Raw genomic sequence first — 26,443 nt, 5'->3', positions numbered from 1 at the left:
CCAAAGAACTCTTTCCTTTTCCCGAGTGCAGCCATCTCCTCTGCCTACGAGATCATCACCATCATAGCATTTCCCCATCTTCAAACACACACACACTTCTCTGGGTCATGCCCCCTCCAGCTATAGCAGGGTTTTTCTGCCTTGCAGCTAAACTCAAGAGGAGAATCAATTCCTGTTGTCCCCACACGGCACTGCAGAAGCACAGAGCCTCAGATGTGTTCCCTCACCTTTAAGAGCTTATGTAACCTGGGCCTCTTTCCCCAGGAATCAGGCAAATCGGAAACCACTGGACCAGGCTGCTGATGTGTGCTGGGGGCAGAGGCTCTGCCCAGTGGCCCTGCCAGCCCAGGCACCCACGGGGGTGAGAGCCAGAACCTGGGTGTCTTCCATGGAGCCTCGCGGCTCCCTTTGCCTACAGGTGCACCCGGCATGGGAGACAGATTCTCTCCTGGGAAAATGTGCCTCCCCCAATTCCACAGGCCCTGACGATCTTCCTGTGAGGTGGGGGTGTGTGTCTTGCCACCCTGGGTCATGTGCCCTTGGACAGCACTGTGCCTTCCCCAGCTGGCTTCTCAAATGAGAACAAGAATGATCCTTCCTACCTCGGAGGGCGGGGGTTGGGTCCCTGCTCAGGCCACTGATAAGGACTCTGGGGAGGCGCCCCAGGAACCGGAGCCCCGCCTCGGGTTACACCGGGGGACTCAGGAGATGTTCCTGGGGACACACCATTTGGCCTCTGCCCTCCTCCAGCAGCCCTGCCCAGGGCCAGCTCTGTCACCTCTCCTGGTGACCGGAGACGGGGACCCTCCGCACAGCAATTCTAGTCTCCTCAAGGCCTCTCCAGCACAAGATGTACAAATAGGTCTTTCAAGACTAGAAACCACCGCTCCCTGCGCCAGCAGCTCCGCCCACCCGTGTCACACCCCGCCCATCGGACCTCGCCCCATCAGGCCCGCCTCCCGGCGAGGCCCCGCCCACCAGACCCTCCTCCCACGGGGCCCCGCCCCGTCAGGCCCTTCTCCCCGCCCACCAGACGCTCCTCTCCCCGAGGCCCCGCCCCACCCTTCTCCTCACGAGGCCCCGCCCACCAGCCCCCGCTCCCCGCGAGGCCCCGCCCACCAGGGTCCCCCAGGCCCTAGTGGCTCCCGCACGTGGCCGCCTGGCCACAAACCTGGGAGGGTGCCAAAACAACTCAGGAATAAGAGGCCTGTTTTTTAAAATTTGTTTATTTTAAAACATGAAACCCAAGCTGAATAGAAACCACAGAAATTACATTGACGAGTTTTAGTATTTGCCAAGAAAAATAAAACCCCCAGCGAAATAAAAATCAAACCCCAAACCATTTTACAAAAAAAAAAAAAAAAAAAAAAACCACACACACACCCAGAAACACAGCGACAGCACATACAGCCATGGCCCTATGGAAGTTTGGAGAATGCCAAGCGGTTCAGGCCTCGATCCCCGCTCAGAATGCTAAATCGATCCTGGGTGGTGGGGGCGGGGACCGTGGAGGGGGAGTCTTAACAAAATAACTTGGAGAGATATATGTAACAAGTATAAAGTGGTGTGGCACACAACCATTATGGTTTAAAAAAAAAATCCCGCACAAGAGGCCCCGGTCCCTGCTCGTCCCCCTTTTGGGACCATCACCCACGCACCCGCTCCCCGGCTGGGCAGGGATCCTGGGACGGGGAGGGATTGGCGCTTGGACTGGGATTGCATAGTGAGATGGGGTGGACATGGAGGGGACATCCGATCAGGCCAGGGGACCTGGGGACCGGGAACGTGCGCCTGCCCGCGGAGCCCCATCGGGGAGGGACCGGCCTGGAAGCCCTCCTACACGCGGAGCCCCCGGGGCCCTTGCCTTCTCATCCACGCGGTCGGGGACCACGGCCCGAGAAGCAGCAGGGCCTGCGGCGGGGCGAGGACCGCAGGTGCGGGATGTGGAGGCCCTGGGCCCGGACTGGTTAGAAGGGCCTGAAAACAGAGCAAGAAGAAAACCAAGGGCGGGAGGCCCCCCCCCCCCCCCTCACCCGCTCAGGACCGAGGCTTGGTCTTGCTGCCCTTTCGACGTCCGCGTATTCCTTTGTGCACCATTGGTGACTGGGACGAGCTGGGCGGAGACTCGGGCGGGCGGGCACGCGCACGCGCACTCGCAGAGCTACTCCAGCAGGTCCGCCACCGGCTCTCAAGCTTCTACATTCACATTTCGGTGGCCTCGCGGCCTTTGTGCTTCTGAGCCGCCCCCGGGGCAGCACAGTTGGCGTTCCCTCGGGCCGAAGCAGAGGCAGGGAGGCTCCACCTGGGCAGGGGCGCCCAGAGAAGAACTGGGCAGTTGGGCTGTGGCTCTGGCCTGGGGGGGGCCCGGGACAGGGCACCGGAAGCCCCTCGGTGAGGTCTGGCCATGCGCCAGGGCTCAGATGCGCGGCAGGGGGCACCTCTGTTTGCCCACTCACTGCCCCCTCTCCCGGGCAGCCTCTCCCCTGTGGTTAGAGGGCCAGGGGCCACTGCAGTCTAGCCTGGGCCCACCCATCCTTTTGGTCCCAGACACCAGCACACAGAAGAGACCTTGGAGAGAGGGGAGGCGGCTTCTCTGCGGGCCGCCTTAGGGAAGGGGCGCTGCCCTGCCGCTCCAGGGGGAGCCCCCCACAATGTCTGTAAACTGCCGGGCCTTGCGGGCGCCGGTGGCCTGTGCCCCCGAGGGGCGGCCCTGTGGCTCTCTGCTGCCTCTGGAGGGACACAGGCCAGAACCGCACCTGGCCTCTCGGTGGCCAGCTGGCTGGGCGGGGCAGGCATCTCCCCGCCTTGACCTGGGGACGGCCCCACCCTCTGCGGTAGGAAAACACAGCACTGTACACGAAGCCAAAAGCACCTTAGGAAGCCTTGCTCCCACTTCACAGGTAGGAGCCCGAGGCCACAGGGGCCTCGGTCCTACAGCCGAAGGGACGTTCATTCCTGAGGACATGGTCCCTCGGGGGCAACACCTGCCCAGGGAGGGGTCTCCAGGCCCTCGGGCTGCCTCTTGGTCTTGACCCCCCCAGCAGCGCCCCGAGAAGAAATGCCTTCTCCACCCCAAAACCCAGCCGGCTCTTTGGGGCTTCATCTCCGGCCTGGACTTGGCCTCACGCTCGTGGACCGTGGGGTGCCCAGGGCGATCTTTCTCTCGGAGGCTGGAGTGAGGTTAGTGGTTAGTCCAAAGAGGGGCGGCGGGGGCCAAGTGCACCGTCACAGCCGGCTCGGGGGCAGCTCCCAGGCCGGCCTGTCCTGGATGCAAAGGGAACCGGGAAGGGGTGGCAGCCGGCCTGCAGCCCCAACCGCCCTAGAGATGACAGATGTGGTTAGTGCAAAGAGCGAACTGGGCGGAGCTGCCGAGTTTCCGGGGGTGAGGGTGGGGGTGGGTGGCAGGGGGTTTGGCACCAGGAGGGCGGCCGGTACTAGGTCAGCAGCCTGGGCTCGGCAGGCACCTGTCTCCTGCCACCACGGACGGCCAGATGCCACGGGCGGGGGCTGCTGCGGGGAGAGAGCGGTGCGGGGAGGGAAGCAGAGAAGGGGGTACCCCCTGGGAGGCTTCTGGCAACTGAGGCGGAGGAGCCTGGGGTGGGGCGAGAGAAGGAAGGACAGATGCTGCAGGTGTGCAAGGGCGCCGCGGGGGACTCTGCACGCGGGAGACAAGCAGGCGGGCGCACACGCCATCGCTCGAGACGCCCGGCACCGAGGGGGGCACCGTGCCCGGCAGCCTGTGGAAGGAGAGGGGGCAGACGCGGCCCAGCTGTGTGTGGGGGGCGGGCGCCAGCAGGGCGGAGGCGCGTGGGGGCCCGGGCAGCGCGAGCAGCACCCCCAGGTGTCCAGGCTTGTGACGGAGGAGAGGATGCGGGCCCAGAGCCCCCGCGTTGCCCCAGGAGGCAGGCCAGGTGTCTGTCTCCGCACCCCTACAGGAAGGGAGGGCAGGGTCGAGTGGCGGCAGAAGCCCCCACGGCGGGCCCGGCGTACGCGGGGAGGGTCCGGCAGGTGGCCATGGGTGCAAGCAGGGAGGCTGGCACGGGAAGGAGCGGGGCGATTGGCACGTGGGGCGGGTGGCGGCCGGGCGTCTAGTGCCCACTGCTGCTGGACTCGGGGCGAGGCTGGCTCGTGGCGAGGTACTTGGCTCTCATGCTGGAAGTGTACTGGAGGGAGAAAAGGGGAGGCCGCCGGTCAGCGAGCGCTGGGTGCGGCTGGGCAGGGCCTTATGGGCTGGCGCAGAGGCAGAGCGGACAGCCCCAGGGGATGCGGCTCTGGGGAGCCCGCTGGTCCAGGCACGGTAGGCGTCCGGAGCCCCGATCCCCAGGCCCAGGAGGAGGACCGGCCCCTCTCCCAGCGAGGGGAACCCATCAGCTCCTGACCCCCATCTCGGGCATGGAGCTGGAGCGTGGGGGTGCCCCCTGCACTCCACACGCCCAGGACCTGAAGGCCCCATAGCGCAGCTGGGCGGCTGGGAGGAGCGTATCGGCAAAGGCGGGGCCAGGTTGTGTCCAAGGGAGGGTGGGACAGTCCCCAAGGACCCAGATCGCCAGGGTCAGAGTCACTGGAGAGGCGGACCTGCAGCCGCTCTGCCCTGGCCCCCAGGGAAGGAGCCGGAAAGCCACAAAGGCCCCTGGGGCCCGGGTGACACTGCCACCCACTCAGGTGGGAGCCAGACTGTGGGGCCTGGCGGGCCACAGGCACGGACGGAGGCCGCTGGGGGTGGGGACAGCCCACCCATCTTGGCCCTCATGTCCAACCTGAAGTGTGAAGGGCTCTCTTGCTATACACACATATGCACACGTGTGCTCAGAATGAACACATGTGGAAGAGATGTGTGCTCAGAGCAGGCGGTGTACAAAGGGCCACACGCCCATCGTGGGGACAGAAGCCAAGGTGTGTGCCTAGGCTGCCAGCGGGAGGGAGCCGGCCCTGTGGGCACGCACCCCGCAAGCCCCAGGTGCCCACCGTGCGGGCATCAGGATGGACTCTGCCCCCTGGGCTCGGGGAGCCCTCCCAGGACTCCTGGTGGGTGGCCACGGAGGCGAGCTGGAGGAGGAAGGAGCAGCGGGCACTGGGAGCCGTGTCATCATTCCAGGGACATGCAGCGGGGGTCGGGGGGCAGCTCAGAGCATGGGAGGAGCCGTGGCGGGCGCCAGCACTGGGCGAGGGTGGCTGTGGCCGTCGGCATGCGTGCTTCTGCACGCGCACGGTGACGCCTCGAGGGCCGGGTCTGCTGCCCCACCTGGGGCTCCAGCGCTCGGCCTCCCAAGCCCAGGCACCCAGCACTGGCGAGCACATGCTCCCAGGCCTGGGGAGACGGTCTCCTCCTCACGGAGGACGGCATGGGCGGCGGCCACCTGCAGCCGGACCAGGCGTGAAGAGGGGCTCTGCAGGAGGCTCGCTACCCCTGGAGTGAGGGTGACAGCCCAGGGCCAGGGTCACTGAGACCCATGTACCTGCGCTGGCCCTGGGGCCTGCCGGAGCGGGTGGCAGTGAGCAGTGGGCATGAGGTGCAGAGGTGTGGGCGGGCAGGCGGCGCAGGGCGGGGGGCCCAGCTGGGTCAGTACCTGTCACTCTGAGGACACGGCCACCACAGCCTTCAGGCACTGTTCAGGGGCTTAAACTGCCAGCCCGTGTGGCCGCCAGAGTCCAGGGCGGCCAGATAGCGCTAGGAGAGTGCGGGGCAGGAGGAGTGCAGGAAAGAGAGAGAGAGAGGGCAGCCTCAACGCCAGGCGAGGACCAGCCCGGGGCGGGCCACCGGGAGCCCGTGCAGCCTGGGGCCAGGGCAGGCCCGAGGTCAGTGCCGTGACGCGGTGCCCAGTGGGGCCACTGCACCAGGGGGCGTGTGTATCTGAAGCCAGATGGCCCTTAGGTTCTCAAGCCTGTTCCTGGAGGCCTGCCACCTCCAGGAAACGCTCCAGGACCCCTGGCCTCGTAAGGTGCTTTCTTTGGCACCAAACCATCCTAACCCCTTTTTCACATCTCATTCCCAAGACCAGAAGCGAAGCTAGAAGAACCCAAGACCAGGCCCATCTGGAAGAACCTGGGGGGAGACCTGGGTCGAGTTCAGGAAGCTGAGAAAGCAGAACAGGGCTCAGGTAGGCGGAGGTGCCCTGGCCTCCTGGAAGAGCTCGCACGCACAGGCCACTGGCCCGCCTGAGGGCCCCGGCTGGGGCTCCCCCTGCAGCCCCGCACCGAAGGCTCAGGGCAGCCTGCGGGGCCTATGCCGCCCGGGAAGCCACCGCGGGCATGAAGCGGCGGGGCGGAGCCCCCACCCTGGCCTTGGACCCCCCACTCCAGCTTCTGCCCCGAGACTTACTGAAGGCGGCGGGGACTCGCGCCCAATGAGGGGGGTGTTCTCACAGCGAGGGTTCTGGAAATTGGCATTCTGGCTCCTGAGGTGAGGAGAGGGCCCTGGGTCAGTGGGCTCACCTGGGAACCAGGCAGACCCCATCCCATAGATGGCCCGCTAGTGAGCGCCTGGGGTCCTGAGCCTAACACACAGAGAGGGCTGCGAGCACACCCACGGCCGCCTCTGCCCACCCTAGCCCGGCCGGAGCCTCGCCCACCCGCCCCAGCCCACCACATGTCCAGGCCTGGGGCCCTTGGCCACAGGATCCCACGTGCTGACCACAGACTCTCGGTCTAACAGTGGTCCCTGTGGCCTCCACCCAAGGATGTGGCAGCAGCAAGCACTCAGCCCGGGAGCCCTGCCCCGTGTGCAGGACCGTCTCTGCCCTGGCTCCGCCCCTCGCCCAGGCACCCCAGGGCAGCGGCCCCACCCCGAGCTGCCTACCCAGTGCCCGCCGCGCTGCGCGCGCCCGACTCACATGTACTCGGTGACCGGGGCGTTGCTGACGGTGTGGGCCGCGGCTGGGATGCTGGCCTCGCTGCCGTAGCTGCCAGCGCGGGATCAGGCCTGATGCTAAAGCGGGGCCACAGGCCAGAGGCCAGCTCTAGGGCAGACGTGCCTGCTTGCAGTCCTGGGTCCGCGGGGCTGTGGGTAAGGCTCCCGGGACACAGGGGTGCTGCCTGCCTACTAAAAGGCGGGGCCGGGGCTGTCCGGGGAGCACAGGGGCCGGTGCCCGTGGACAGCCCCAGCCTGCAGGACGGGGCTCAGGCAGGGACCCTGCCCCCGCCGGCTGCTCACTCACCCGTCTCCCAGGCTGGGGGCCCCTCTAGGCCGGGCGTGAAGAGGGAGTGCCCACCTCAGACCCATCGGCCTAGTGGTGGCTGCATAGCCCCGGGAGCGTCAAGGGGCGGGGACTGCACCTTGGGGAGTCGCGGAGTCGCGGCCCCCGGCGCCGTGCGGCCCCCCAGGCAGGCCCAGGAGTACTCACCTCTTTTGCTGCCAGGTGTGCGGGACGCTGCAGACGACGGAGCTGAACATGAGGGCCGTGACAAAGGAGAAGAGGGCCAGGTAGATGAGGCCCTCGACGCCGTCGTAGCAGAAGCCGGTAAGGGCCTGCACGTAGTCCTGGGGCCGGGTGGAGGAGAGAGAGCAGGAGATGCACAGGGTGAGATGGAGCGCGTGGGCCTGAACCATGCCAGACCCAAGGCGGGCAGAGGCCCCGTGACCCGCCCCGCCCCCGCTGCCCCCTCCAGCCCCTCCCCCAGCCGCTCCCCCTCCTCCCACCCCTCTCCAACCGCTCTCCCTACTCCCTCAGCCACTCCCCTTCCTCTCCCAGCTGCCCCCTCCTCCCACCCCTCCCCCAGCCGCTCCCCTCCTCCCCAGCTGCCCCCCTCCTCCTGTCCCTCCCCTAGCCGCTCCCCCTCCTCCCCTAGCTGCTCCCTCTCCTCCCCCAGCTGCCCCCTCCTCCCGCCCCTCCCCCAGCCGCTCCCCCTCCTCCCCAGCTGCCCCCCTCCTCCTGTCCCTCCCCTAGCCACCCCCTCCTCATGCCCCTCCCCCAGCCACTTCTTCTCCTCCCCTAGCTGCTCCCCCTTCTCCCGCCCCTCCCCTAGCTGCTCCCCCTCTTCCCCCAGCTGCCCCCTCCTCCCGCCCCTCCCCCAGCCGCTCCCCCTCCTCCCCAGCTGCCCCCCTCCTCCTGTCCCTCCCCTAGCCACCCCCTCCTCATGCCCCTCCCCCAGCCACTCCCTCTCCTCCCCTAGCTGCTCCCCCTTCTCCTGCCCCTCCCCTAGCTGCTCCCCCTCCTCCCCCAGCTGCTCCCCTCCTCCCACCCCTCCCCCAGCTGCCCCCCTCCTCCTGCCCCTCCCCTAGCTGCTCCCTCTCCTCTCCCAGCTGCTCCCCACAGGGCCCAAAGACAGCTCTGGGAGGCTCTCACCAGGTGCAGGCTGCGGCAGTCCACCAGGGCAGTGAGATGCTGCAGATTCACCTCTGTGCCGTTCAGCACCTCCTGAACACGAAGCAGGGGGTCCTGGGGGGTGGGCACCACGAGAGGTCAGCACAGCGCTCAGGAAAGGGTGGCGAGCCAGCCAAGGCGTCCCTCCACCCCTCACCTGCCAGCAAGAACCCCTCCTTGACTGCCCCCCAGCCTTGGCACAGGCCCTGAAGACCCTGGGCTTTGAGAAAAGGTGACCCTCCAAATCTGTGCCCTGGCCTTGGGGGGCGGCTGAAGGCATGAGGACAGCGGGGAGCGTGGGGCCCACAGCGCCTGTGCACACGCCACCGCTGCGGGCCTGCACTGTAACGGGAGCAACAGCAAACACGCATGCGTCTCCCGACACGGACCTTAAGACTGTTTTAAGGAACAGTTTAAGACAATGAAAATTTTCACAGTATCTTAAAGGACAAAACATTATCCAGAATACTCTGAGCAGTATGACCCTGGTGCTATAGTGTGTGTGTGTGTGTGAGCATCACTAAACCTACCCAAGTCCTTGGGGGCATGAAGGGAAGGATGGAAGGAGGGGAGGACCAGATCCCCGGCAGGGTCCCCCAGGAAGCACCTGAGCAGTGACTGCACCTGCCTTCCTCTCAAGGTGACGGGAGGGAGCTCGCCGGCTCCAGAGCTGGCCCCCAGCCCCTCACCTTGGTGGCAGGATGCTCCCACGAGACAGTCTTCAGGAGCTCAGCCACCACGTCCTGCATCTCCACCAGCGCCTTGTGGCTGCCCGACAGCTTCTGCTCCACAGAGAGGCTGCTGAGTCCCGTGCGGGTGGGGCGGCCCGTCTTCCTCCCCGAGGTCCCCAACCCCCCACAGGGCAGGCTGGCTCCAGTGCCAGCAGCTCCCGCAGCCCCAGGGCCGTCCAGCCCGTGGGGCCCCGAGCTCCTGAGGTGGGACGGCTGTGCCCAGCAGTCTGCTCTGTGGGACACCTTTCCTCAGCCCCCAGGATGAGCACACAGAGACAATACAGACCAAGGAAAGTACAGCATCTTTAAAGTAGATACGCAGTCCGGAGGACCCAGAGGGCCGCACGGGACGTGGGGTGACGGGCAGTGGGCTATGTGGTTTCCCTTCAAATCCACATCGGCCCAGACAGTGACTCCACACGGTGGGCACAGGACCCCTCTGCCATGGGACACTCCCAGGCTCCTGCTTTGCCCGGGAGGCATCCGGCTCTGTCGTAAAGGGCAGCCCGGGAGATGCAAGGTGCCCAGGGACTTGGAGGCATTAAGCAGGCCACCCTGAAAGGCTTGTCCCCACCAGAGTGGGGACCCCAGGGGCCCTGACGAGGTGGGGGGCCTCGCGGTCGGTGGGCGTCTGGGAGTGGGGGCCAGGGCACCAGATGCTCTGCAGAGGCAGGGCTGAGCTCTCACCTGCTGGAAGGGGTTGGCGGCGTGAGGTGAGCAGGCCAGGTAGTACTGCAAGATGTCTGCGGAGAGAGGTGAAGGCGGCCCAGTGACTCCGGCTGTCCGCATGCGCTGTGTGTGTCTACATGCCCATCTGTGTACACGTGTGCGTGTGTCCACGTCTGCGTGTATGCTGAGTGTACGTGTGCTTGCTTGTATCTTTCCGTGCATGCGTGTATCCGTATGCACGTGCCTGTGTGTGCATGTCCGAGTGTAGGTATACCTATACTCAGATGCTCCTGTCTGTACACACAGATGTCTACGTGTGCACGACTGTATACGTGTGTTGCACGTACTTGTGCACGTGTCCGTGTCTGTGTGAGCGTGCAGCTGTGAGAGGGAAGTGGTCTCCAGGGAGCCTGGGGCCAGGGCCCAGACCCTTCTGCCCTGAGCCGTATTCCTGCAACGGGCACAGTTCCCTTGGAGGGCTGCCTCATCCCTCCCCTCCCTGGGAGCAGCAGACAGGCCATGGTGGGAGGTGGGGGGCAAGGAGTCAGAGGTCAGCTGGGCAGGCATCTGCTCACAGACCAGTTGGGCAGAACAGTTCTTAGGCCAGAATGTCACCCCAAAGAGGGTGCAGGGGGCCTGCCTGCTCATCCCCATTAAAACAGGTGTCCATCGTGTCCAACACTCAAAGACGGGGATTCACGCACAATTCTGATTTTGCAAACCTAGGGGTGCTGAGCCCAGCCAGAGCTGAAGAAAATCTGTACCCCAAACACTTAACCCTGGCCCCGCCCCACCCTGTGCCCTCTGGCCCCTCTGGGGGGCTTTCTGGGGTCCAGCGCTGGGTGGGCACTGGGAGCAAGGCCTGGCAGAGCCCAGGGCAGCCTCTCCATGCCGCATCTGTACTTGGCCCTGAGGTCTGGGCTCCTATGGAGCTTATGTTGGAAAACAGAAGCGAGCACGCACTTGGCGCGAGCCGCCTGTCCAGGGAGCCGGCACGTGGCCTGACCAGACGGCCTGTGGCTCGCGGGCAGGAGCGGGCACTTGCGAGTGGTTGGGACTCGACCGCAGACTCACCCCCGCTCAGCACAGAGTGCTCCTCCACCATCCGGGTCACGTAGGTGTCGGGGTCCACACAGAAGTCACTGGAGCCCTGGGGTGGGGGCAGGCAAAGAGGATGGGATACCAAGCTGGGCCCCTGAGCCCTCAGCTCTCAGGGATGGAGCCTGGCCCCCCAGCATCTGTGTGTGGCTCAGGAAGGTGGTGCGGCTCTTTGGGGCTGGGGGTGGGGACTGACTTGCTGTGTGCGTGTGACCGGTCCCCTGCCTCTCAGGATCCCGGTGTCCCGCGGAGGAGAGCAGGGAGGTGAATGTGGCATCCCCACCCCGTCCCCATGCTCCGCCAGCAGACAGGCACCCCCGCCCCTCCGTCACCTACCACAGACACAGCCAGCTCCAGGCCCAGGGCGCCCCAGCTGATGATCAGGGCCAGCACCCCCAGCAGGCAGACCCTTGGGGCAGAGAGAGTTGGTTGGCTCTCTCCAGGCTGGGGTGAGGGCTGCGCCCCACACCAGGCTGGACCCGAAGACGAGGGAGGGCGGGTCAGGGCTGACCTGGGGGATGGGTGCCACAGCTGCCCCAGCCCCTGCCTCAGGGCCCTGACTCACCCTACCAGGATCCCCTTGGAGCTGCGGATGAGGCCAACCAGCACCAGCAGGCAGATGGCCACGTCAAGCAGCAGCAGGCCCAGGTAGCCCAGCCACCTGCAGGGACACGGCACGCCTAGGCTGGGCACAGGGCCAGTCCCAGGGTAGGAGCAGGGGGTGCTGGGCAGAGCTGGGCAACAGCCTGGGGCCCAGAGGAGCGTCCACGGGCAGTTCTGGGTATGGAGATTGGCCTCTGACCTTGTAACAGACGTCCCCATGGGGGACTCCTGCCAGTGACCACCAGTGGCCCCAGCCCCTCCCCCAACAGGACCTCAGGCACTGGGAGCTGGAAGCCGACCGGCCCAGAGAGAGGAGCGGACACCAGCGGGGGCAGGCAGGAGAGGGGGACGCACCTATACCAGTCGTAGAGATCCACCTGCTCAGCCAGCGCCTCCAGCGACACGGCTGGGTTCCTCCAGAAAGGGATGGCCGCCGTGTAGCCCAACAGTGTCTGCAGCAGGCCCTGCAGCCGCTGGACCGCCCGCAGGGGCTCTGGCCGCGTGGCCAGCTGCCGCTCCAGGCTCTGCAGGCTGGGCTCTGCCGTGCGGTTCAGGGCGGCTGCGGTGTCCCACACCTGCTCCAGGTTGGAGGAGACAATGAGCCGGGGCTCCCGCACTCTCCGGCACACGCCCACGTCTTAGTCTCACACACATGCACATCCACGGGTGTAGGAGCAGGAAGAGGCCACCCCCACCGACCCATGCGGCCACTCACGCGGTCCTGGACCCCTGCCACCGTACGGTTCGCGTGGCGGAGCGAGTAGGTGGCCCGATGGATGCCGTCACTGGTCTCCCCGTTGCCATAGAACCCCACGGCGATACCGGCGCTGGGACAGGATGGGGCCGCGTGAGGTCGCGGGCCTGGGGTCTCCCCACGGGACTCGGCCTGCCCGGCCCCTTCCAGCCTGGCCCCGCCCATGCCACGCCCCGACAGCCCCGCCCCTTCCAGTCGGACCACGCCCCCGACGGCCCCGCCGCGCCCCGCGCGCTCACCTGCAGACCAGCGTGGCGATGATGACGCACCAGGCGGTGCAGCAGCAGTCTGCGTCCAGGTGCTCCTCGCTCTTGCGCCGCCGGCAGCACAGCCAGAAGGAGTAGAAGAGCAGGAAGATGAGGTCCAGGGCGAGGCAGGCCAGCGCCGCGGCCCCCAGCAGCAGCAGCGCCTGAGAGTGGTGGGGAAGCAGTGTTGGAGCAGGGGGTCCCAGGCTGACTCTGCACCCAACCCCAGGAGCGGCCAATCCCACCGGTGTCCCTGGCCCAGGGGCCACAGGTCCCCAGCACCTGAGTGATGTGCCTGTGCTCACCCTGACCTGGGACCCCAGACTCAGCGTCTTCGTTCCTAGACATCTGGGCACCGTCGAAGCCCCACTTGCGGGGGTCAGGTGGGCAAGACCATGGGATCACCTCTCCTAACCCCTCCCAGGCCTTCTCTGGACACCCTTTGGCTGCCCTTGCTGCAGAGACAACCAGCCGTCAGGGGGACCTGGAAACACCTTTCTCATCTCTTAATTCTCAGCGGTGTGGCAGAAAGCCTGGGCAGCCATTGTGGGGTGGAATGCCCCAGGCCCACCCACCCCTGCAAGGCCTCCTTGAGACCAGAAGCTCAGCCACTGAGGCACTAGGACTGCTGGATCACAGCCCTGGTGTGCAGGGACTGTCTCCCGGGAGATGGTTGCCAGGCAGCAGATGGAGGATGGCACTCCCTACCCTCCCAGGAGCCAGCTGGCCCCAAAGGCCTCCTGCCCGGCCCAGCACCCCGGCTGACCCTCACACCCCAGGGCAGGGCTCTCCCCTGCACCCCCGGCCGTGGTCCCTGAGGGCTGCTGTGCTGTTTGGGGGCCTCTGTCCTCCCTATGAAGTACAGAATGGGCACCTTCTTGGGAGAGGCCAGGGCACCAGTGAGGTTGCAGCGTAGGTGGGTGGGCCTGACAGGACCTGACCACCTGCTCACCCGCTGGGCGGCGCAGGAAGCAGCCTGTGTGCTGGCTCCAGAGGGGCCGCCACTCATCACGGTCCCGGGGGCTCACGTTAGAGGGACTCTGAGGCCAGGCGGGTAAGTGTGTTCAAGATCACACGGGGACACCAGCCAGGCCACAGCAGGGAGCCTCTGGTGGCCATCAGGGGCCTGCCAGAGAGACAGGTGCCAGTCACGGGGGTGAGTGCTCATCTTAAGGTGCCTAGCATCAGCTGCAACCCCCACCCCGCCCAACGCTGCCCACAGCAAACTAAAGGGTGCTTGGAAAAGCAGTCTTGTGGGTGGGCTCTGCCCGCGCATGCACAAGCTGGGCACCAGGCACAGGGGCCGCGGATCCTGCAGGCCCCCTCCTCACCGGTCAGATGGGTCACTGCCTCCATCCTGCCTGCAGGCTCCTCCCCTAAATCCTCAACCAGAACCCGCCGGCAGTGAGCTCCCGACCCCACGCCCTGCCTGCCTCAGCTCCCAGGATTCTGCAGGCCCCGATGACCAGCCCCAACTCAGCCCTGCGTTGGCAGCAGCCACCACCCCCTCCTCCCCCAGCAGGAGGCTACCCTCTGGTCCCCAGCAGTCCTCTGGCCAGCTTTCTGCTCCACAGACCTCGTACCTCCTCCTCTCCTGCCTGACCCCACCCCACCCCCAATAAGCACATCTACACACGTCCTCTCGAGGAAATCCTTCCGGGGGTGAGGAAGCCAGGGATCAGGGGTGCAGGGCAAGGGGCGCCCAAGCTGGGGCCCTGAGACCACCCAGCCTGGCAGCGAGCGAAGCCAGTGTCTACAGGGTCATCAGGACTCATCAAAGAGCTCGCAGGCCTCGACCACAGCTCAGGCGGAGCCAGTACCACCCACTCCTGTCCGTCCTGTGATAAGCGTGACTGGCCAAGCAAGACCCCAGCACCTGGGACGAGCCTGGGGTGGGGCTAGGGTGAGGGGGCACCGCTCCTGTGGGAAACGTGGTAGGTGCCAGGGCCTGGCGGGCCACCAGCAGACACAGCCTCTGTCTGCGGGGCTGCCACGCTGGTGGAGGAAGCAGGCGCCGAGGCCTGCAGGGTGTGAGCCGGGGGCTATGGAAAACCCAGGAAGCAGGCCCAGCGGGAGCAGCAGCGCAGGTCAGCGTGGACGCAGCCCAGTCCAGCGGGCCAGGGAAGCACGCTCCGGGCAGAGGCCGCCACAGCTGACCGCCCAGAGGGCACTGTGCCAGGCCGGGCGCTCAGGAAGCGCTCCGGGATCTCCTAGGCTTTGATTTGTCTTTTTTATTGTTGTTACTGGTTTTCTTTTTTTCCTTTTTTTGGTTTTCCTTTTTAAACCACGAACCGTACTACCTTTATAATTACAACACAAACCCAGAAACGTGTTAGTAGCTCTTTTCAGCCAGGCGTGGGAGGCGCCTGGCCCGCACCCAGCTCCGCCGCGTGAGTCCCAGCGCGCCTCCCTCCCACAGGCCCGCTTCCCCTCCTGGGGGACCGACATGCCCACGCCCTCCCTGGCTGCCACGTGATCGTGATCGCGGGAGCCGGGCGGTGTGCGGTGGAGCTGCAGTGCCCCAGGAGCAGAGGTCAAGGGGAGGGACGCCCTGGGAGTCGCCACCAGGAGGCCGAGGACCGCCTGCTGCTGGACAGGGTGGAGTGGGGGGCGGGGGAGCTCCTGCCCAGGCCAGTGAGCGGCTGGGCCCGAGGGGCCCCGAGTATTGGGGTCAGACGCTGCTCCGCCTGGTACCAGGAGCTGACCTAGTCAGTGCCCCTATGCCTCAGTTACCCTGTGAGTAACACAGAGGCAGGGCAGCACCGAGGAGGGCGTGAGCTCACAGGTGTAAAGGCTGAGAGCAGCGCCTCCATCGGGGAGCCCCCCGGGGTGCCGCTCCCACGCCAACGCCGCCCGGGAGGCTGGGTCCCCACTGCCAGAGAGGAGTCCAGGCCGCTCACGGACAAGATGAGTGTGTGCCTGCTCACGCCCACACACGCACGTTTATGCCCGTCCATGGCCACACAGGTGCACACGCTCCCTTGTGCCCACACACGCACACTCACACCCACACGCGTGCACGTGAAGGCGTTGTCCTGAGCCCCAGCAGCAGCGGGCGCAGCAGCCTGCACTGGAAGCTCTGTGAGCGTGGACGGGCCTGGATGCTTGTCACAGGCACAGCTGCCTGCCATGGGCCCTGCAAGCCACAGCCCTGGGGGAACAGCCGCTTCCCGCCCCCGCCCAGCCCCACCTCACAGAGCGGAGCCCACCTCCAGCGCCAGGAAGGCCTGGTCTGGGCCGTGAGAGTGAGCCCCTGTCCTGGGGCTCAGAGAGGGACAGCTGGGGAGGAGGCTGACTTCCAGAGGCTTCCCTGGGGACAGCAGAGACCCCGGGGGCCAAAGTCTCCCCCTCAGCCCAACGCAAGGAAGCCGACCCCTGCCCTCCTGTCCGTCTGCCCAGCTCCAGAAGGCCCTTCCTGGGTGAGGGCGCTCCACCACTTCTGCGCTGGGCCTGTCTGCCCACAGCCCCCTCCCCCCCGCCCCCGCTGGGTGCTGGAAAGGCCTCGCTAAGCTCATCAGCCTGGCTGGGGTGTTGCTCCCTCTGGGCCTGAGGCCTGGCCTCCAGTGGACACTCAGAAACACGAGGCCCCTGCCCCCCACCCGAAGCTCGGACAGCACAGTTTCCCCTTGGATGGGGCTCGCCTTAAACCACGACCCCCCCCGCCAGGCTGCTGGTGGGGCCCCCTGTGCGGCCCCAGCAGGTAGGCTGCGGGGGCCGAGGCCAGGACAGCCCCCCTCAGTCCCCTCAAGGAGGTGACAGCATCCTCCAGTTGACACGGGGTGGGGCCGGCCCTCGGGGCTCAGGGTCCCAGGCCCCTGACTCAAACAAGCCGGGCCCACGTGGGTGCAAGGGCCAGGGCAGGGCGGGGGCGCCTGGCCCCGGGCAGCAGCCTCCTCCAGCCCAGGGTCCCAGCTTGCCCTCTGCCCTCATCCTGAGGCCAGATTCCCAGAGAACAGCCTTCCGCTGGCACTCCCGCGGGTGCCCCTCCCCTCCAAACCGCTCGGGGTCCCGGCTGAATGGGAAATGTTTGGTCAGCATCTGGGCTCTGACCAAATGGAATTTTCCATCTGTGATGGAAGTGACGTCAGCACGCGGCCAGGCACTAGGGATCCTGTCCTGACCGCGGGCCACAGGGCTGGTGTCAGCGCCTGGAGCGTCGCAGGCTCGCTGCGAGGCCTCGGCTGGACACACATGCTCCCACTCCTCCAGGCCCTGCAGCTGCCGTTTCTCAGCCCTGGACCACCTGGCCCCTCCCAAGGCCCTGCAGCCCCTACCATGGGGCGTGTCCACCAAGGAGGCCTGGGCCTGGCCCTGTGTCCACATGTCCCACGGGCTGGGGGCCCTCAAGCCCCCACCCGCTCTGGAGACGCCTGACGAACCAGTGCTTGGGGTCTGAACTCACTCCGTCCAGGGCGGGCCCAGGCCCATGTCTGAGGCCTACTGGGCGAACCAATGAGGCCTCCACCTCCAACAAGTCCTCCCAGCGCAGCAAGGGGAGCAGGGCCAGGGGCCGCAGGGAGCGGTGGGCTGTGTGTGCAGCTGGGTGGTCCCAGCAGGGTGCAGGGAGCCCCAGCTCAGCCTCAGGCCGGCTGGCTGCAAGTGGGGGGACCCCGGCCAGGCCTGTGAGGGGAGGGCCACGCAGTGCCACCAGATGTTAATAACAGAAGCCCCTGGCATGGCGCTCAGCTCCACTGCAGACAGAGAGCACGAGGCTGCGGGCCTGTCCCGTCCACTGCCTGCCGCTGGCCTGCTCCTTCGGCACAGCCTGGACACAGGCTCACAGCGTCGGCCCAGCTGCACTGAGGTGCCCCAAGCCAGCAGGCTGGGAGGGCCAGCGTGCCACCCTGGGGCAGCCCTTCTGTGTGCCACCACACAAGGCAGGTCCAGCTGGGCGTCCTGGTAGCACGTGGCCTGGAGGCCTGCGAGGGGGCGCGCCCCACGCGGTGAGCTCGGCGGAACCGCGGACAAACTGCCGGCGAAACACCCGGTCCTCCCACCACACAGCCACTGTGCCACCCGGCAGCTGACCCTGAGAGCTGGCCGGCCCGCTCAGCCCTCTGCAAGCCGCCACGGCCCGCAGCCAGGCTGGGAGACCCTCCCGGGCATTCTGATGGGAAGTGGGGGCCTGCAGCGCCCCGCCTGCAGGCCCTGAGGCTGCATCCCTGTCACCCTGCCATCCCAGCTCCTGCCCCTTGGCCGGCCTCCTAGGGGAGACAGTGAGCACCCCGGGGCGGGCACGGCAAGGGAGACTTGCAGCCAGCAGTCCAGGGGAGACCGGGTGGGCTCTGGACGTCCTCCAGGTCACGTGGCTAGTGGGCGGGATAGGATCTCAGCCTGGGTGTATGACTGCAGCCTGAGGCCTCACTGCTGCTGGGTCAGGGTCTCTCCCTGGGCTGGAGCCCCCGAGAAGGCCACAGCCAGCCGGCCTGCCCCCCACCACGCGGGCCCTGCCCCCCCTCATGCCAACATTCTCTGGGAGGTAACATGACCAGGTGGTAAAGGGCAAGGCTCCCAAGAGGAGGCAAGTCCAAATTCCACCAGGGGCCTGTGAGCTCACGTGTCCACGCGCTGGCCACACCTGCCTCCCTGGGGCAGGGAGGCCGGACTCAGCACACACTGGGCCCTCGGCCCAGAGCTGGTCCCCAGAAACTAGCACACAAGTGTCCAGCACCGGGCCTTGGCCCTGGGGGCATGGGACCCCCAGACAAAGCTTCTGCTGGGCTGGGCAGGCATCTGCCCGGATCTCCGCAGTGCAGAAGGGCTGAGGCTGTGGGAGCCAGACAGAGCAGGGGAGGGGCACAGAGGCTTCAGGGGGCGTCCCCTCAACCACCATCGTGGGGGTGGCGGGTGCCAGCAGGGCATGGTGAGGCGTGAGCACTCCCAGGAAGGGACAGTGAGTGAGAGCCAACCAAGGTCCAAGCTGCAAACCCGCACCCAGGAGGGCCCCTGGCAGCTGTGACTAGGCAGGGGATCCCCAACAGCGGAGCGAGGGCTCTGTGGGACGAGGTCAGGGCATGCGGGCGGAGTGGGGGGAGCCAAGGGACTCTCCAGCGCCTCCGGGGTCATCCTCCCTGGCCCTGGGACTGCCAAAGGCCCTTCTCCAGAGCAAGAGGCCAGGTAAGGGCGTCCAGGAGGCTGGCCGGACCCCACACCCAGGCGCCATCTGGGAACGCATAGAAGTCCTGGCTGGAGCCCTGGCCTGGGGAGGAAGGGGAGGGGGTCTCCTGCTGGGAAGGCCCCAGGCCACCTGGCACTGCCCACTCCCCCAGGGTCTGGGCCTGAGTGCCCTGGCAGCCCAGCTGTACCCATGGCCTTGTGGGTCCCCAGACCACCTGGGGCAGAGGTGGCCCATCTTCTAGCCCAGGGGCCTGGGGCCAGTAGGACCCCCAGGGCCCCTCGCACTGACATAACGGAGGCAGGCCCGGAGCCAGCCCAGGCCTCCTGGGGAAAGTTCTGGAAAAGGCCCCCCTCACCTCCTGGGCCGGGCTGGGTGGGAGCTGAGCTGCCTGTGCGGCAACCCCACCCCCAGCACACTCACTGTGGCTCCCACACGCTGGCCAGAAATTAAAAACAGATTTTCCACCAAACCAGGCTTGGGTTTCACAAATTCCAGGATGGTGAGCTCGTGGCCGTGCCGGGAGCGCGGGAGGGGCCCAGATTTCGGCCGAGCCCCCCGACCCGGTCTGAGGTCCAGGCTGCCAGCGGCACCTCCCCTCCTCACTCACTGCACGCCCGCGCCTGGGGACCGGCAGTGAAGAGGTCCGGCGGCGTGGGGCTTGGGCTGAAGCCGCGGAGAGACGCCCAGCCCAGGACCCCTCCTGCGCCCCCCAGGCCTGGGGCCACGTGCAGGGAGGCCGAGACCCCGCCCTCGCCCCGCCCGCTCGCGGAGGCGACACCGAAGAACCTGGCGGCGCTGCTGCCCTCGGAGCCGCGAGTGCGTCTATTTCCGTCCCGGCGCCCTAACGCGTCTCCCGACCCAGAGACTCCGCGCTCTCCGCCAGCCGGCCTGCGGGCGCCGGCCTCAGACGCGGTCAGGAGCTGCCAGACGGGCGGGCGCACCAGCGGGGCCAGACCGGAGCCCTCGCGGCCCTGGGCGCCCCGCCCCACCCCGGGCCCGCGTCAGCCCCTAGGGGTGCCCGCGGTGGTCAGGACCCAGGTCAGGGTGAGCGCAGCCAGAGCAGGGGAGCCTGAGGGTGGCACCGCGGCTGGCACTCAGAGGCAGACAGAAGGGGTCACGCGGGCTTTGGGCAGCCTGGCCTCACCCTGCGCTCTCAGCCCACACGGGACATACCCAGCCACAAGGGGGGCCCTGCGGAAAAAACCAAGCCCCGTGAGGCATCTGCCCTCCGGAGCCCACCAGCCCCAGTGAGGGGACCCAGGAAGGGCTGGGGCACATGGGTGGGCATGCAGAGCCCAGGCCTGGAGTAGGGAGGGTGAGATGGGGCGGGGGTGGGGGGTCATAAGGGCCCCACCCGGCCCATCCGCTCCCTCAGGCCTGGCCCAGGGGGTCACTCCACCCTCCCCTTGCCCTGTTCCCTGAGGCACACCTCACATCGGGCACCTGCCCAGCTCTGGGCAAGGACTAGAGCGGCCTCATGGGCAGCCGGCACCAGACGTAGGCCGGGTCCTGCCTCGGACTCTGGGCTGGAGGCCTGGGGGCCCGCTGCAGCCTTCGCAGCTGTGTCCACAGCACGAGGGACACGCGCTGCCTCGGCAGACGTCCACTGCCTGGGCCCTCAGGAGTCGCAGACGCAGTTCTGGGGGGCGTGTGCCATCCCCGTCTGCAGCAGGGACCCCGGGGCAGGCCAGGGCCCTCGGTTCGGGGGTGTCCTCCAGCAGTGAGGGGCTCCCCGCGCTGGGCACCGGTGCCTGGGGTGCGTCATCTGAGCCTCGCCGCGCGGAGCAGGAGCCCTACTGCACCCCCCAGCACCCAGGGAAGCCCCTGAGGGCCATGGGTGCGTCCCCGCGCAGCACAGGGCTGGGGCGGGCTCCCTGCAAACCCGGGAGACGGCATGAGCGCAGCTGGGCTCTTCCAGGGTCCTGCTGTTCCCACCCCGCCCTTGGTCACATGCCCCCAATCCCTCGGGGGCCACATGGGGTGCTTTCCACATCTGTCACCCAGTCCCTGGATGCAGATTCGGTTCCTCTTCCCCAGCCAAGGGCTCGGCAGAGCTCCTGTGGCCAGTGGGGGTCTGGTCCCATCCGCTCCTGAGTCCTCCTGAACCGGAGTCAGTGGAGGGAGCCAGGGAGCCACCCAACCAGCCTCGGACCCACACACAGGGCTGTGTCTGCAGGCAGGGGAGTGCCGGGCTGGAGCCGGAGGCTGCCTGTGGATTCCTGCTTCTGATGCTGGCTGGCCAGAGGCCTCAGTTTCGCTTCTGCAGGGGTAATGGGGTCCACCCCCAGGGAGGCCGTGTGGCTTCCCAGAAACATGCTTACGACACAGCCCAAGCCTCTCAGGGTCACGGACACCTGGCCAGAGCCTGATCCAGCGCCCCTGGTCAGAGTCAAGACAGCTGCCCGCCCTCCCTCCACGTCCCCGAGGCCAAGCAGCACAGTGCTGGGGACAGAACCAGGAGCCCCGAAAAGCCCCAAGATGGGGCCCAGCAGTGCAGACCCTAACCCTGACCCGCACAACACCAGGCCCCTCAGCAGGCGCAGATCTGGGCAGAGGCAGCCGCCCCTCCCAGCACCGTGACCCTGGCCAAGAGGCACACAGCCAGAGTCGGTTTCACCTGGCAGGGGCTTCCCGACCCCACCCCCCATGCATGGGCCCTGCACCCCCAAAGCCCGGCGCACAGATGCTGCCCACACAGGGGGTACTCAGCTTCTACACCCCCCTTGGCGCTATTCCTTTGGGGATGTTTCCAGCACTTGCAGCCTCAGAATCCTGACCTGAGAGGTCATGGCATGCTGGGCAAGCTAAGAACCCAGGACCAAGGATGTGGTCCCCAGGCTCGATGTTTAAAAGCAGGTGACAACTTCTAGTCTCAGGCGGCACCCTCCCCGGGTTTAAGGCAGGGACAGACTCCAGCTGTAGGGACTTCTTCCCTGTCTCCATGCTCTTTCCTACTCTCCAAATATTCCACGAAGGTGTCTTGGTTTCATAAACTAGAAGAGAGGCGAGAGACGCAGGTTGTAACCAAAGCAAATTTTCTTCTGAATGTGGGGACGATGCAGAGAGGGCCAGCCTCACCCGCGGGCACATGCAGACCCAGCCTGAGTCCGGAATGAAACCAAGGGCACATGCAGACCCAGCCTGAGTCAGGAATGAAACCAAGGTGCTGTAGTCTATTCGAGGAGACCACCAGCCCAGTGGGGCCCCCAAGTGGCCCTCCAGGCTGGGCTCACCCCCCACCCCCCACTACCCTGGGCACAGAGAACTCCCAGCTCAGGGGCAGCACTTTCAGACCCAAGGGACTCCCTGGGCCGAGGCCCAGGCTTCTCTCTGCTTCCAGGCCTTTGCGTGTGCCTAGAACACTCCTCCCCAAGGTCTCAGCCACCTCAGGCTTATCTTCAGGGTCTCAACAGGAACATCCAGGCACTCAGGGCTTTAATAAATAAACGGGCCCCACACACTGGACTGGCCTGGAAGGTGAGCTGGTGTGCCCACTGCATACCACACTCCAGGTGAGTCCTCACCCTCTGGGTATTCCAGGAGAGGGAGCTCCTCCTACAGGAAGCCTTCCCTGACTGCCGGGCTTCTGCGGGCCTAGTCGACCTGATCACAGCCCCACCACACCAGGCTGCAGGCTTCTCTAGCTCACAGGTTCGAGCCTCTCCTGAACTAGCAGAGGCAGTGAGCGAGAATGAGAGGGACAGAGGGCAGAGAGAGGGTTTGAACTCTACCTCAGGACACAGCGGGTGTGGGAGGCTTGGGAGAGAGGGGTTGGGAAGGGCTGGTATAAGTTAAGGGGGCAGTTCCCCCCAACTGGAACCAGAAAGAAAGAAGAAAGTCAAGTCGCTCAGTCGTGTCCGACTCTGCAACCCCGTGGACTGTAGCCTCCCAGGCTCCTCCATCCATGGGATTCTCTAGGCAAGAGTACTGGAGTAGGTTGCCATTTCCTTCTCCAGGGGATCTTCCCAACCCAGGGACTGCAGAGTCTCCCACATTGTAGGCAGACACTTTACCATCTGAGCCACCAAGGGGAGCCCAGAGAGATGGTTAAAGCCACCCAAGTGGGTCCACCTTCACACAGGTGGGAAGCTACAGAGCTGGGGCCCAGGCCTGGCGCCCCCAGCCAGGCACTCCCACTCTAGTCTGCAGAGAAGGCAGGCTCTGAGACCAGCCCTACCCCCGCCCCCACCTGCAGCCCTGGCCTTCACTGTGGACTCCAGATCGGCCTCAGGCCACTCCAGGTCACGGGCTGTGCAACCACCAGGAGGCCTCCTCCCTCCTCCGGGTGGAGTCCTCCCCCTACATCCCACCACCAGCTGCCCCGGGGTTTGGGGAGTCCTGGCACCCTGGCAATAGCCCAGCCCCTGGGGAGTCAGACCAGCAGCCAGGCAGGCGGAGGCTGTGGGGTGGAGCAGCACAGAGCAGACCCCAGAGTCCCTTCCGCCCACTCCCAGTGCCTGCCAGCCCACCCGTCCCAACAGTCCCCAGAGAACCCACCCTCCTGCAGTCTGTCCACTCAGCAAACATCATGAGCCCCCAGGAGGCAGATGGACGGGCCACAGAGTCCCTCCTCTCCGGGATGGAGGCCTTGGGAACACGGGAGGCCAAGACCCTCAGTCCCCAAAGTAACTGCAAGATTTTAGGATGAAAAATCCGATCTGATTCTGGCTCCTCGAGGGGCAGGAACAAGAGGCCTGAGGCAGGATTCTGGTCTACCGCCCACTTACCACTCACAAGAGCTGACTCATCAGAAAAGACCCTGATGCTGGGAAAGGCTGAGTGAGGGCAGGGGGAGAAGGGGCAGAGGATGAGATGGTTGGATGGCATCACTGACTCACTGGACATGAGTGTGAGCAAACTCCGGGAGATGGGGAAGGACGGGGAAGCCTGGCATGCTGCAGTCCATGGGGTCACAAAGAGTCGGACACGGCTGAGCGACTGGACAACAACCCGCTCGGTGTGTGATTCTGGGCCAATCTCCTCTTTAAGCCTCAGTTTGCTAATCTGCACAATGGAAACAGTTATGCTCACCTTCCAGGCTTGTATGAGAAAAGGCTACTGAGAGCCCCAGTGAGCACCCCCACACAGGGTTTGGCCCTGGGGTTTCCAGTGGGTTTCACCGGGCTCCTGGCAGTGGAAACAGCACAGCACAAAGGCTGGTCTCCCCAGGCCACACCACCCCCGCTCCTGCCTCAGGCCCCACCCTCCCCCTGGATGGCCTCAGAAGCAGAGGCCCCTCTCTGCACAGCAAGAAGAGGACACCAGGCCCCTGTAGCCCAAGTGGGCGCCAGGCACAGACGGGCCCCCAGGCTAAGTGGGGCACCCCAAGTCAGGAGGACAAGGGGTTCCCCGTCCGCCAGCGGGACAAGGGCAGCTGTCCTCGCACAGCTACGAGTGCTCCACCAGGGGAGGCAGGGGGAGGCCCCAGGCGCGGTCCTCGCCAGACCATTGCCCACCTGCCCAGGAGGGGAGCTCCGTGGGCAGCACAGCCGGCACAGAGCGGGAGCGTGGGGCCCTCACATCCCTCCCAACACTGCAAAGGAGGCGCCCCTGCCCAGATCTCAGGATGGCACGGGAGGGCAGGGGCAGGCCGCACGCCCGGGCCCAGCTCGCTCCACAGCCCCGAGCCGGCGGTGGAGGTGGCGGGGGATGGAGACAGGCTGGTTTCCACACCGTGAATTATTCAGTGGTTAATTCTGCTCCTCGAAGAGGAGGCGGGAGAGAGAGTGAGTCAGAGCCCTCCCACAGCAGGGCAGGAACAGCGCTCTCGGAGGAGGCCGGGGCACCAGCCGTGGTCCTCTCAGGGGCAAAGGGCCCTGCAGGAGGCCAGGGTCAGTGGGGGTCAGGGCGGCCCGGCCACCACATGAACGCCTCCACTGGCCAGAGGCATCGGCCTCTTGCTCACTTCCCACTGCAGGTCCAGGCAACTCAGGGGGCACCCCTAGGAGGGATGGCGGCCAGGTCAGCCGGGGTTGACAGCGTGTGCAGGTGGCAGCCCACGGGCCAGTGGGAAGGCTGTGTGGGTCACAGACACCCTGGTGCCCCTGGAGCTTCAGGACTGACGACCGGCAGAGAACTTCCTAAAGTAGGTGGCAGCAGAGCCTCGGGGACAGGTGTGGCAAAGTCACCCGAGGGGAAGCTCTGGGGGTGTGCAGGAGCAGTCACCCCACCCTGGTCAGCCCCACCGGGCTGGCCTTCTACAACACGGGCGTCCAGTTTTGTAAGAATCCTGCTGCCTTGGACATGCCTAGGCCAATCCCTCGCCCCCTTTCTAATCTGCTTAGAAACAGATCAGCAGGGCTGGGGAACCAAGCACCAGGTAAGCGCTGTGTGTGGGGCGGCAGGCTCCCTGCAGAGCTGGGGTGCTTCCGGTTCTCCTCCTCTGGGCAAGGGAGGCTGTGAAGACAGAGCTCTGAACGGGGGTGACTCGAGCCTCGGATGCTGGACGCCTGGGCCGTCTTGCGAGCAAAGCCGCTCCCCCTACTCACCCTAGGGCTCTGCATTCATCACCAAAGAGGAACTCAGACATGCTCTGGGTGACCAGGCACCCCAGTCACTGGGCCTGTGGAATCCGGATCCCCAGGCAGGAAGGAAGTGTCCACAGCCTGGTGCCCTGGCCCGCACTCAATGGCACTGGCATAGTGGTGGGGGTGGCAGTGGGGCTTGGCACGACCCCAGACCTAGGGCTCCACTGGTAGAGCCTGGTTCCTCAGGGAGAGGGCTGCAAAGGGTCTGTGCCCACCCCCACCCCACAAGCTCTGCCCAGACTCAGCCCCTTTCCAGCCTCCCAGCCTGAGGCCCATCTTTTGTCCCTGTGGCCAGGCCTCCCTCCGTCCCTCCCTCAGGGCTACAGGCAGTTGGATCTCCGGGCAGGCACTGTGTGTACACTCCATAGCTTGGTCCAGGCAGGGGGTCATTACCAGCCAGGGAGGACTGGCATCCACGCAGACCACTCACCCACTGAAATCTTGGCAGTGAGTGGCATTTCCCGGCTGGGGCTGAGGGGGCCAGGACTCCCCTCCTGGCTGCACCACTGCTCTCAAGCATGGACGTGGTTTCAGAGCCCTGGGTCCTCTGGGTCGGGGGCTCTGTGGGCAACACCCACCGACTGCCCCTGCTCAGGGGCCTGGGCAGACACACTGACAGCAGGCAGAGGGGTCTCCATGGAGGGGAGGGAGGCGGCTCCTCCTACCCCAGCAAGGAAGGAGGGTCTTAGCGACTCCAGAGGAGAAGGCTAGAAACGGGAGGAGGGCTGTGGACCCTCCATGCGGGCTGGGGGGGGGTCCCCTTAGATTCTACAGCAGGGGAACCCCGTGACCAGGAGGAGACTCTCCAGAAGAACCGGGTGCTGTGCCCCACAAGGAGGTGTGGGCCATAATCCTGGATGCGGGGTCGGGGGGAGCCTTTAGACCCTAAAGGAGGAGGGGACCATGACACTCGGGGGGAAGAGGGCCCAGGGTCCGCGGAGGAGGGGGCCGTGACCGCCGGTAGGTGACAGGAAGACTTTAGACCTTGCAGAAAGCGAGGGCCGTGACCCTGGGAAGGGGGATCGTGACCCGCGGGGAGGGGGGCCGGGACCCTCGGAATGGAGGGGCGGTGACCCGGGACCGGACCCGCGACCCAGGGAGCCCGCGTCACCTGCTGGTAGTCGCTGTCCTCGGGCCGGAACTGGCTGCTGGTGGCCTCCCAGTGCAGGTCGAAGTGGGGCAGCCGGTGCAGAAGGCTCACCCACCAGGGCGCCGCGTAGCTGACCCCGGCCATGGCGGGCCGGCCGCGGGGGCGCGCGGCCGTCGCGGGGCTCCCTGGCTGGCCTGGGGAACGGCGATCAGGGGCCCGCCGACCCCGGCCTGGCCGCCCGCATCGCCCGCGCGCTCCTGGGCCCGGCCCGGCCCGGCTCGGCCCGGCTCGGCCCGGCTCGGCTGCGC

At 66.3% G+C, this 26,443-nt stretch overlaps 1 protein-coding gene across 1 annotated transcript; it reads right to left on the bottom strand.

The window, feature by feature from the left end:
* Nucleotides 1–1,208: 1,208 nt before the first annotated feature.
* TTYH3 (tweety family member 3) lies at nucleotides 1,209–26,443 on the bottom strand. The gene is given in 14 exon segments (XM_061402338.1): nucleotides 1,209–4,163; nucleotides 6,320–6,395; nucleotides 6,831–6,925; nucleotides 7,268–7,477; nucleotides 8,283–8,375; nucleotides 8,990–9,082; nucleotides 9,719–9,774; nucleotides 10,775–10,850; nucleotides 11,135–11,207; nucleotides 11,364–11,459; nucleotides 11,756–11,976; nucleotides 12,117–12,228; nucleotides 12,395–12,564; nucleotides 26,157–26,443. Coding segments are annotated over 14 exon segments (1,569 nt in total). The 5' UTR covers nucleotides 26,280–26,443; the 3' UTR covers nucleotides 1,209–4,088.

The sequence above is a fragment of the Bos javanicus genome, chromosome 25 (genome assembly GCF_032452875.1).
Source record: "Bos javanicus breed banteng chromosome 25, ARS-OSU_banteng_1.0, whole genome shotgun sequence".
In the NCBI taxonomy this organism is placed as follows: domain Eukaryota; kingdom Metazoa; phylum Chordata; class Mammalia; order Artiodactyla; family Bovidae; genus Bos; species Bos javanicus.
Note: the sequence above shows the minus strand (reverse complement) of the source record. Positions and strands in the feature narration are given on the sequence as shown.